This window comes from Pongo pygmaeus, chromosome 10, assembly GCF_028885625.2.
Source record: "Pongo pygmaeus isolate AG05252 chromosome 10, NHGRI_mPonPyg2-v2.0_pri, whole genome shotgun sequence".
Classification (NCBI taxonomy): Eukaryota; Metazoa; Chordata; class Mammalia; order Primates; family Hominidae; genus Pongo; species Pongo pygmaeus.
In genome coordinates, this window is record NC_072383.2 from 74,076,726 (window position 1) to 74,089,258 (window position 12,533).

The 12,533-nt window shown below is 34.6% G+C and overlaps 1 protein-coding gene across 6 annotated transcripts in view; it reads right to left on the bottom strand.

Annotated features, from left to right (window-relative positions):
- Positions 1-2,752: 2,752 nt before the first annotated feature.
- Positions 2,753-12,533, bottom strand: part of NAP1L1 (nucleosome assembly protein 1 like 1) — a 37,085-nt gene continuing 27,304 nt past the window's right edge. For 2 of the 6 annotated variants that reach the window (XM_054443351.2, XM_054443349.2), the window contains 10 exons: positions 11,175-11,303; positions 10,157-10,228; positions 8,895-9,034; positions 8,330-8,475; positions 8,216-8,235; positions 5,687-5,809; positions 4,910-4,939; positions 4,354-4,404; positions 3,574-3,617; positions 2,753-2,877 (listed from right to left, as the gene is read on the bottom strand). In XM_054443351.2, coding sequence (XP_054299326.1) covers positions 3,582-3,617; positions 4,354-4,404; positions 4,910-4,939; positions 5,687-5,809; positions 8,216-8,235; positions 8,330-8,475; positions 8,895-9,034; positions 10,157-10,228; positions 11,175-11,303 — 747 coding nt within the window. In that variant the 3' untranslated portion in view covers positions 2,753-2,877; positions 3,574-3,581. Of the gene's footprint in view, positions 3,618-4,353; positions 4,405-4,909; positions 4,940-5,686; positions 5,810-8,215; positions 8,236-8,329; positions 8,476-8,894; positions 9,035-10,156; positions 10,229-11,174; positions 11,304-12,533 lie in introns of all 6 variants that reach the window. The other 4 variants (XM_054443350.2, XM_054443348.2, XM_063646514.1 and 1 more) reach the window with 2 other exon arrangements.

The window sequence follows — 12,533 nt, forward strand, 5'->3', positions numbered from 1 at the left end:
TAAGTGATCCTCAATCAGTCCAAGAACTTGGCTTTTTATCCAGGTTATATTTTAATATCTGGAGTTTTAATCCAGCATACAAAAATCACCAGTATACATCTATTAAGTTAACTGCAGTATTATTTCACCATCACCATTTACATGTACTTTTCAGGTATCAGAGACTTAGTGCTTTAAAAGTAGCAAATTACCTAAATTATGAACACATATTTCCAAAAACAAAATCAAGCTCATAATTACCAAGTACATATGTACAGTGCAGATTTAAAAAAACTGAATTAGCATATATTTCTCTTTTCTAAAGCTCCTATGAAGAACTTACGCTTTTCTGCACTATCTATTCTGTACATTTAAAATAACATTTGTTTTGATTTAAAGTCAAAAATATAAAGGCTTATATTTTTGTAAGACTAACCCATAAAAATGGACTCCAATTTTAAACCAATCCCTGAAACCAAAGCATTCAAATATTTGAATATTAGTTCAATATTTCTACATAGCACGATAAGATTTTCAGTTACTCCAAGTTTTGTCTTTATTTTTAATAATGGGAATGGCCTACAATTACAATAAACAATTAATTCAGTTATCTTAGGGGCCTTACCATATCATTAACCTATTCATACAACAAAAATATTTTTATGAAAGTTAATATATCCTTTCCTGTTTAAGTGTGCTAAAACAGAAAGAGGTAGAATCCCATTTTTCTTAAGTACCACTCTATAAGCCAGTTCCACACAATTAAGGTATTTTTGCAATTTAAAATAGTGATGCTAATACTGCTTCAGTAAGCTAGATTTACTAAGTTAAGAATCCTAAGAAATTATATATGTGGCTTTCAGACATCCATGTTAAACTATCAACTAATCAATTTGTGGAATTTGTGGAACACTTACCATACTTGAGTGACCATAAAGCAAACAACACTAAAATTTTTTCTCATCAGTTTTCTTTATAAGTGATTATATGATATTTTGCCATTTCTAACAGGAAAAAATGAGACTTACTTGGCAGTCTGCATGGGCTGCTGGAAACTACAGAGTGTAAAGACAAATCTTAAAGTGTCTCAAAAATGTTTGTAGATAACTCAGAATAATAACTCAGAATATAATCTATAGGGAACTATGGAATTCCATTTTAGTCTTCAAATAATAAACTCCACTTAGCAGGGATTGTGAGGTTGCTCTTAAAATTATATATTTACAGAACATAGTGGCCTCAGCACAAAATAGCTCACTGTAGACATCACTACTCTCCACTCTTCAAAAAAAAGAGTATATACATTCATTAAAAAAAAAAAACACCCAAAATATCACCAGTACATTTTATAAAATTAAATCCAAATTTTATTAAGGATTTCAGGTTACATACTTCAAATTTCTAGAATGGAATGGAATCATTTTGGAACTGGAAAAATGGCATAAACACTGACATCCCTTAAAACTTCAATTTTATAAAGAAAATTCTTCTGCAAACCACATCCCCTTTATGTAACAAGACTAGGTATCATCTACACCTTCACTTTGGCAATAGCTATCTCCTAAAGAATGAAAAAGATGATTTTGCTACTTCAGTTCATTAAAAATGGGATTCTATCTTTAAAGTTCAGAAAAAGCTGCATTTCGATGAACTATGGTTAAAAAAAAAGCACATAGTGTCTAATCAAAGCAAAGAAAATCATTTTGAAAATAAAGAGAAAAAAGCTATTATAGTTGGTTAAGGATTTCCAGTAGTAAGTTAAAATCTCAGGAGAGGAATGGATAGCACTACAAACAATGTGTTCACATTCCAAGACCTTAACACTAACTTCTCAAAAAGGAAGTTTTCATTACCTCTAAAAATCAATTCAATGTAATTTTATTAAGAGCAGGAAATCTAGACCTTCCTCTAATGACAATCCAATAATCCACCCTCACTGTCGTCAAAAAAAAAAGTTCAACCCCAAAATTAACAGTAATTAGCCTGAGGTATTGTAAATGTGGCTCTACAGTCTGAAATTTAATGGCATCTTTTGTCAAAAATAGTCTTATTTCCACTTTAAGTCTCATGACTACAATACTATAGTGCTATCCCTGTAGTATTTACAATACAGTCATCAAAAATATCTGAAAACAAATCTTGGACCTTGTGAAATAGTGCATCCATCCACTTCTATAAAAATAGGAGCCACACAAAGATCTAAAAAGAGTGCTGACTGCCCAGATCCAGAACAGAGGTACTTAACACCTTTGTTTTCCAGTTTAGTTATCAAAGCGTGGTGTGAACAAAATGCTGAGTGTCACACTGGCATTACAAATAGGCCCAAAATTTTGAGCTTTTAACAAGATTGAGAAACATTATATGAGATTTAACTCAATATGCCTTAACACATCCATGAGGTAGTTAGGTAAACAGTACTACCCATTTTAATACACAGTAAACAGAAGCACGGGTAAGTGACATACTCATACTTTAAGCAATAAGAATTAGAAGAAACCATAGAAGCTTGGGGCCTTCTCTCTAGCTCTAACCCAAAGAAAATGAACTTTAATTTTTTTTTTTTTTAAAAGAAAACAGCATCAATCACTTAAGATTTTCTTCCTCTTTTTTTTTTTTTTTTTTTACACTTGCTTATTAGTATAGCATCTTGTTCCAAAGCTGGTACCCTTTTCTTCAACAATGTGGTAAAAACTGAGTATAACCCTTAAAAGGTAGGCCTCTGCTTCTACCTGAATTGGTACAAAATTAAGACATTATCTTGTAAGAACTAAAATTGTATTTGAAATTTTTATTTTAGGCTGCAAAAACAAAAAACAAGCAAACAAACAACAAATAACTTGAAAATAGGCTTGTCAAATGATGTAAATTCATCCTTTCCAGGGAAGCAGAAGGTAGACCCTACCACAAAGAAAAGATGCTCAGTTAATGGAGGTTAAATTTAAAAGTACAGTTAAATTCAGGCTAACTTCTGAAAATCCCGTTTTATTCACCTCACTGTGGTACCAGTAACTATACTGAGTCAGGTTACTTTACAGTTAACTATGTCACCTAAAACACAATAATCCATTAACACTCTAATACAGTTATTGGGTGTGGTCATACTGGAAATTCTTAACCATATAGTTGTCTTGCCAATTTTTTTTTTAAACAATAAATTGTCTTAGTATAAGTCACTGCATTTCTGTAACAAAGTAATGAAAGGCACAGCTAATCCAAGCGGACTTAACCCTATTCAACAACCAGCTGAAAAAATACTTTGGTTCTTCAAGGAAAAAATTACGAAAAAAAAGGTATTTCCTTTAACAGTTGTTAATTTTCATAGCTGTACTCCAAGAGCTACATAAAAATATTCCAGAAGAACCAAATTATGTAGCAATGAATGAACATGCGTGACAGAATTTGTGCATTCAACATATCTGGCAGAAAATCTAGTTAAAATGCTAGGTAGAACAAATTGGTCTTTAAAATATCAGTTTCCTGTCCTTTAAAAAAAAATTACCTAGTCTACCAAGAAAATACAAAAACATAAGGCTATAAGTAAATAAGAGTTGTGTTTAGGCTATTACAGTGCAGGTTATCCTCAAGGCCACATACATCCTGCTTCACTGCTGCTTGCACTCTGCTGGGTTTTGATCCTTCTGTTAAAGGAAAACAACAAGTCAATCTATCTTCTTCTACCTGCTTCAGTGAATTTCTCAATAGTAATTACTGTCTTAATTATAACAGTAGCTCACTGTTGTCAAAAGAAATGGTATAGGACAATGGTGGTAAATTATTTATTTTATTAGCAAGTCATTGAAATGCTAAAATCAAGCTCAAACTTTACACTGTAGAATTAACTCCATAAAATGTGACACACGCTAAACCATAATCTTAAAAAAATAAAGTTACCAAGCAATTTATGTTAGTTATATTACCAATCAGCTTTGTTTTTGCTAATCCTAATATAACAAATTCTCAGGAATAATAGACTAGGGCTCTCAGAGACTAAGTAAGAGTAGTTGAAAGGATCTAACAAACTGCACTGCTTCCCAGTTCCTGAACACTCCTACAACCAGATCTTTTAAAAACCTTTATTTTCTAATGCTTAAAAACTGTTACAATTCGTCCCATTAAAATAGAATCCTAGGGTTCACTGTACCTGAAACTATAAAAAGCACAAAATCCAAACAAAAAACAATGTTTTTTTAGAAAAAGGTCCACTGAAATTATGTGTACTGTTCAAAATGCCAGTGGGACTGAAAAAAGAAAGTTATCCAGTCAATAGGCTTTATTTATTAAAGACTCTAACGGAGAGAAACTTGATATTCAGAAACACCAACTCTTACTTTAGCTATCTTAAATTTAATAGAAAGCAGCACTAATTTTGCTCACCTTTGGGTCATAGTCTGGATCATTTTCCTCATCTCCTTCTTCTTCCCCTTCCTATATTAAAGTTCAAAATGCATCCATGAAGTATGTACATAGTAGGTAAATTGGCTCATAATGTAGGGAAAATTTAATACAAGTTACTCTACGGATCAACATATTTTCATGATTACAGAGTTTGATGATAATACAATTTAATTTGAAAGCTTCTAATATGAAAAATTTCCCAACACAACTTGAGACATCCAGACAGCTTTTATTGAAAATAGTTACTGCAGCCAACGTTGGAAAAGTTTACTGCAGCTTTTGACTTCTTCAAAGAGCTGATAACCCTGCAGCAGAACAAAATTATTTGAAATAAAAAAATGTTGCTGAGTTTTGCAATTTATTTATTGAAACCTTATACATACATTGTTTGGCTGTAGAATTCTAAAATCATGTTTTCCAAAATGTTTTTATCCCAAATCACAGAATGATTATAGCAAAGGAATACATAAGTCATTCAATTTGCTTCTCAATGTGTTAACCACAGAGAATTATTTGCTCATTTGGTAAACATTACCTCATCCGCTTCTTCACCTTCTTCATCATACTGTGAAAAGGAAAAACAGCGTTAAGTATTGAGTGAATGTAACACACATTTCAGAGTGGCATCAGTAACATTTATCACTGTATAAAGTAGTGTCTAAAAAGAGAAAACCTACTTTCCTATCAAGGGGCTGATTATAAATTAAAACACATAGTAGCTGCAAGAATCACTCTGCTCACTGCCAATTTATAAAATTAAATAACAGAGTACAATCATGTGGATAAAGTGGATGATTAGACAAGTATTACTGTAAATATTACTCACCTACACTTAAGTGTGGAATGCACTGTACGAAAAGGACCTAAAGCCTACTCTAACAATTGCCGTTGAGCAACAAACATATTCAAAACATCTATATGCAACCTAATCTTAACCTAACCATCATTCAATACCACCTTGAATAGAAATTCTATGCCTCCCAGTAAATGTTTTCTTGTGCACTAAAAAAAGTCCTAGTTCTGTGAAGTCAAGGCAAGGGTATAATAGATCTATAGCACTAACCAAACATAAAAAAGTTTCATAAACTCAGAACAATCTTATTAGCAGAAAATTAAAAGCTAAGATAAATGAATCCAAAAATCCTAAGGAGACATACTTAAAACCCAGAAAAGCTATATACAGAACATCAGTAATCAGCCTAATATTGAATTATATTATGTCCTGCTTCTTAAAAACTAAACTAATCTATTACCAATTCTGACCACTATACCCTCAACCAATTATTTCTTTGCAGGATTCAAATTCACTTACATCATCATCATCATCTTCAATAGCTTCTCCAGTAAAATATAACACTGATCTTGGGATTATACGCTCACGTAAAAAGTGACCAATTTCGAAGTCTGCAGCAAGGATAGCTTCAGCATCATCATCCTATTTTTAAAGGAAAACAAATGCAGAAAATTTAGGAATAACTGTGTTACTTAATTTGGCACATGTAAGACTCTTACAGGCTGAGTGTGATGGCTCACACCTGTAGTCCCAACACTTCAGGAGGCCAAAGTAGGAGGATCACTTGAGCCCAGAAGTTCAAGAGCAACCTAAGCAACATAGTGAGACCCCTCGCGTTTGTACAAAAAATAAACAATTAGCTGGGCAGGGTGGCACACGCCTGTAATCTCAGCTACTTGAGAGGCTGAGGTGGGAGGATTGCTGGAGCCCAGCAGCTTGAGGCTGAAATGAGCTGTGATCACACCAGTGTACTCTAGCCTGGGCAACCGAAAAAAAAAAAAAAAAAAAGACTCTTCAGTTTAAATTATATGATGAAGGGAAGAAATGCTCAACTTTACTTTTTACTTTCCATGATTTTTCTCACACCATGTTAACAAATGATTTGTCATTTTTAAATTTCCTTAATAACTTCTCCAAGTTTTTAACAAAAAGAAAATAAGCTAGCAGGCCAGTATGCATACTAAGATAAATTGTGAAGAATAAAAACTAGAACTGTTTAGTTTTTGCTGGTTTAAACATAAATACATAAAAGCAACTGTCACATGTCCGCAATTTTCCTTTTAAAATATTACTGAAAACACCAAATAGAAAAATAAAAAAAAACCCTTGTGTTATTGTTAATATATAGTTAGTTAATATTGTAAAGTATATAGCAAATAGAAGGACATAATAAACAACCACAGAGGATCACTTTATAGTTCCTAAAAGACAGTACCCAAACGGCTGTACAGTTTTAAGTCTACCAATCCCAAATGAGACAGTCCTAGTTCAGAAAGATAATATACTAACTAAATCAGGTGCCCCTAGCACTTTTCTTTTTTAGAGACAGGGTCTCGCTATGTTGCCCAGGCTGGCCTCAAGTGATCCTTCCACCTCCGCCACCAGAGCAGCTGGGACTACAGGTGCCTGAAGCTGTACCTGGCTTAGGATTTCTATTTAATAGAAAAGCACAGCGCAAAAGTGGGTCTGACATTATTCGCAATTAAAATAATCCCACTTTGGCCTGGCACGGTGGCTCACGCCTGTAATCCCAGCACTTTGGGAGGCCAATGCAGGCAGATTACCTGAGGTCAGGAGTTCAAGACCAGCCTGGCCAACATGGTGAAACCCCATCTCTACTAAAAATACAAAAATTAGCGAGTTCAGTGGCGCGTGCCTGTAATCTCAGCTACTCGGGAGGCTGAGGCAGGAGAATTGCTTGAACCCGGGAAGAAGAGGTTGTGGTGAGCGGAGATCGCGCCACTGCACTCCAGCCTGGACAACAGAGCAATACTTCATCTCAAAAAAAAATAATAATAATAAAATAAAATAATCCCACTTTAAGTTCTACAATACTAAACAATAAGCACACCCGTGAATTCCATCAATGTTTGAGTCAACAACATAATCTAATAAATAAAACAGTCCAAAAGGGGGGTGGGGAGGAATTCAAACCACAGGTGGAGGTTTTCTATCCTTAACTAGACTGTTTTGTCATCATCAATATTTAATAACGAAAAAAAAAAACAAAAAACCAGAACTTGAACACAAACTCCAACCCATCCACTGATATGAAAATAGTGTGATGCTCTATCTTAATACTTAAAGTAGTTTTTCTCACCTGAAATTCACACTGCTTTATGTTCTCTTTTTTTGTCCTATAAGCCAAGCCAGAAATACTTACTTTGGCCTTTCACAGATTTGTTCTAAGTCTTAGCCAAGACTATTCCAATTCAAAAGTATTCAGTTTAGGTTAATTTCTAATTCCATATATGTACAAACTATTTAAACTATCTCAGTTAATTTAAATTCAAAAACATGCCCAAAAGAAAACCAAATTCAAAACATACCTGCCCTACCTTGCGTGTATAGACTTTAAGGTTGTTCCTCAGTTCAGTCTATATGGCAAGAACATTTTATGTTCTTTGCCATATGCCATACATATATGTGAACATACTTAGTCACAACATGAAACCATATTTACATTGGAGTAACAAATTCAGGAATGAATTAGAACCATAATGTAGTTAGGAATGTAACAGTATAAATGACTTCATATATTCTGGTTTTACTAAGGAAGACAATAGTTTTGAAAAGTTAAATCCCTCACAGCAATATGTGTAAGTTTCAAAAGAAAAGAAAACCTTAAGCTTTTTATCTCAGTGTTTCTCAGTAGAGGCACTGATATCATTTTGAATGGAATTATTTTTCATATCCAAAAAGTCTGCCCCATGCATTGTAGGCCTCAGAACTCAATGTAACAACCATCCCACTCTCCACTTTTGAAATTCAGTGCTTTAATTTCAAATATACTTAACAATTCAATAAATATATAACAATTCAACTTACCAGATCTCCACTCTCAGGAACTGCAAAATTGAGAAAAGAAATTACAATGAATAAGAAGCTAAGCAATGCTTTTTATAAAACAACCATTAATACTCAAGCTAAAACATTATTTACCTTCAGGAGGGGCAAAAAAGTTAAAGAAAGAGTCATTGGAAACTGTTTTAGTCACAGTACGAACTGTCCCACGTCCCTTGTGTTTCTGCTTCTTCTTAATAGTTTTCAAAGTGACATTCTTTCCTTTTTTCCAATCTATCTGGCACCTTGCAAAACAAAGAAGAAAAATCTATTACAATTGACAATCTTTCAACTGCTAAACTTTTAGAAGTAAATGTTCTATTTAGATGTCAAATTTTAGAACGGTGAATTGCTTCAAATGTTTTCTATAGCAGTATAAAGAGAAAAATTTTATTTCTAAGCGAATATTTAAAATAAACATATTTACAATTAGCACAAACACATAGTATAATTTAAAGAAGCATTCCTTTGCAAAAATATATGTGAGACAGTCATGGGTCCAAGCAGAATTACAGGAAACTTGATAAGCACTTTTCAGAAAACATATTACCAAAATGTTCAGAGACAGACTATGTACATATGTAACTGAAAATAACCGAGTATACAAATCAAGTATAACAAAAACAGAAAAAAAATTTTGTTAAGGTAGTAACATTAAACTCACCCTGTACAACCCATAATTTCTGGTCCATCAAAAGAAAAGGGATCAGAATCATCTGGTTCTGACCTCATCCTGTATGTCTTTGTCAGCACTTCATTTGTAAAATATTCATTGGGTTCAAAGTGAAATTCTAAGACAAAACTCTGGGGAGAGGAAGCATAAAAATCAGTTAAATACCTACCTCATACATTTCAATACTTTAGTAAATACAGCTTCATCTGTGTTTTTTATTAACATATATAATATTCTACATGATAATTTTTTTTCTATTCTGAAATACAATCTTCTTCTTTTTGAGACTGAGTCTTGCATTGTTGCCCAGGCCGGAGTGCAGGGGCACAATTTCAGCTCACTGCAACCTTTGCCTCCCAGATTCAAGTGATTCTGGTGCCCCAGCCTGCCAATTATCTGGCATTATAGGTGTGTGCCACCACACCCAGTCAATTTTTGTATTTTTAGTACAGACAGCGTTTCACCATGTTGGACAGGCTGGTATTGAACTCCAGACCTCAAGTGATCCACCCACCTCGGCCTCCCAAAGTGCTGGGATTACAGGTGTGAGCCACCGCACCCAGCCATGAAATATTTAAGAATGCAACAGACTGTCAGATGAGCCCCAAATTATGTTAAAATCAAAAAATTACGTTAAAATCATAATGAGGTACAAATTGAACTGAATAAAACTTAGTTTCAATTTACAACTATTAAATAATTAACATGTTTACACAACAGGCTAGGCATACCTGAATAAAGTGACCATGTTGTCTCCCTTACTCCCCAATTACCGGAGGAATCGGGCTTTTAAATAGTAGACTAAACGTGAACTTGACACAGAAAAAGCCCAACTTTAAGCATCTACAGCCTATATTCTTAGTAGTTTTGCCCTTAGTTGACATTAATTCTGGTGGTTTGGTGGACAGCTTGTTGGCTGATCTTTCCTTATTAGGGAGTGGGCGTCCTCTAACATCAGTTTTGTGTAATTCCCAAGCTCATGCCTTTTAATGCAGAAAAAGTACTTATTCATGTTCCCTTGGCATTATTTTTATCCACTTATCCAGGAACAAGGATTGTCTGTGTTTCAAACACAGTTTATGTTCAGAAGGAGGAAAAGGAATAAATACTGCCTCACAATTAGCAGCATCCAAATATTTATTCACTGTAACAAAGAGCACCAACCTTACCCTTGAATGTTATCTTTTTAAAAGCTTCTATTTATCTACCTGTAAGCATGTTACAAAATTATAAATATTTCAAAGTTCTTTTACCATAGGCTGGCCAGCATCTGAGAACTTCACTTTAATATCCTTCAAGTGCTTCAGAATAGGTTCATCGTGTTCCTTCAAATTAAAAAAATAATAAAAATGAATAACATGGCATTCGAGGACTGTGTTCTGTTACTACACAAACACCAGCTGACTGAGACATAATATATTTTAAAGTAGTTTTGTATAGCAATTATGAACCTTAAGACTTAAACTCTCCAGGTTATGGCTCATACTAAAGCTAATTTATACTGTAGTTCTACTGCCACTGGTAGAGAAAAAGTGTCCAAATAGACAACTAAATCATTATATAGGATGAAAAATTCAAAATCAAGTCTAAATAAGGCATATCTACTTTAAAAATGTTTCCTGATTGTAATTGCTGCCTTTTCCAGCTGCTTGTCCCCTTCCTCCTGGTCGTTCCTGTTCTACTTTGCTAAAGTAGAATTGTAATAAGCGGTAATTGTGTGAAGATCATTTCTTTTTCTCCATGTAACTTCCAACAATGACAAGACAGGGCAACATGTACTACCACAATGTAGACGGTAGGGGCTCACTCAAGAAATGCTTGAGGCAGTTTCCCAAAGGTGACAAGAGTTATGGTTTGCCAGAAAATGTAACCATTGTGAACGAGTTTAACATCTTTATGGTATTCTTTTAAAATGCAAATTTCTCCTGGAAGAGTTAAGGGAATTGCATAATTGCAGCTATAAGATTAACTTTCCCATCATACTTCCATACTAAGTATGTAAAGACAAAAGGCACAGGGTTATGAGAAAACACCAGTTGATAATGAGCAATTATCAATGGGACCATTTCATTATCTCGTTTTTTAAAATAAACTGTAATTTATTTGATTACATTAATCAAAGCTGTAATTTCCCTTCTACAGATATTAGCTATTTCAAAAGTAAGCAATCATTCTAGAAAGATCAACACTGAAGAGAACAGTGATCACAGCCATTTAAACTTCAAAGGTTTACCCTTCGAAGTAAACTGGTACGTTTATGAATAAAATTACCTGAACCATATCACTGAGCAAGTCAACATTCTTAAAAACAGTTAACCAAAATTCAGGAATTCCTTTGGGGTCTTCTTTTTCTTCATCCTTTTTCTCATCTTCAATCTTCGCCTTTTCTTTCAATTCCTCCTTGATTAAGTGACAGCAAACATTATTTAATACATAGATTAGACCTCATGATAAAGTAGCAAAGGTATAAAAACCAAAAAGCAGTCACCAGATATTACCTTCAAAGTTCTAGTCTATCTGTGTAAACACCGCCGTTACCCATAACAAACCTTAATCCCATCAAAATTACTGCTACCACACCCCTCCAAAGAGAACCACTAAGGTGACCAAGATGTGTAGGAAAAACCATTTTAGTAAAAAAAAAAAAAAAAAAAAAAAAAATTTAAAAACTAATTAAAAATGAAGACTTAAGCATAATAAACAAGAAAAGCAACAGAAATACTAACTTGGTCCAATGCCTCACCCCATGGTGTTCTTAATCAAAACATTATATTCTCTTTACCAAACAACATAAAATAGCAATGCTAAAGAGGCAGATCACTTAACACAGCACTGAATGTGTGTCACAGCTCTGCCATTATTCATTGTGGGCAAGTCACTTAGAAGCCTCCATGTCTTCACTTGAAAATGGCAACAATCCTCAGCCTATCATGAAGTTCAAAAAAAAAAAAGTATATGATGAATCTACAAACTAAAAACTGTAAGCCAGGCGCAGTGGCTCACGCTTGTAATCCCAGCGCTTTGGGAAGTGAGGTGGGCGGATCACTTAAGGTCAGGAGTTGGAGACCAGCCTGGCCAACATGGCGAAACCCCATCTCTACTAAAAGCACAAAAAATTACTCAGGCATGGTGGCGCGTGCCTGTTATCCAGTTACTGGGAGGAGGAGGCAGAAGAATTGCTTGAACCCAGGAGGTGGAGGTTGCAATGAGCCGAGACTGTACTCCAGCCTGGGCAACAGAGACTCAAAAAAACTATAAAAATAGGCTGGGCACAGTGGCTCAATGGTTCAAGCCCATAAACCCAACAGTTTGGGAGGCTGAGGTGCAAAGACCGCTTGAAGCCAGGAGTCCAAGACCAGCCTAAGCAAGAAGACTCTGCCTCTACAAAAAAATGTAGATTAAGCTGGGCATGGTAGCTTCAGATAGTCCTAGCAACTTGGGAGGCTGAGGTGGGAGAATAGCTTGGGCCCAGGAATGAGCTGCAGTGAGCCAAGATCATGCCAGTGCACTCCAGCCTGGGCAACACAGCAAGTCCCTATCTCTTAAACAAAAAAACTATAAAATGTAAGGAAATAATGACTTTTTGAGTACAGATGGTGGTGCCAGGTTGAATAACAGCTCATCTGCATT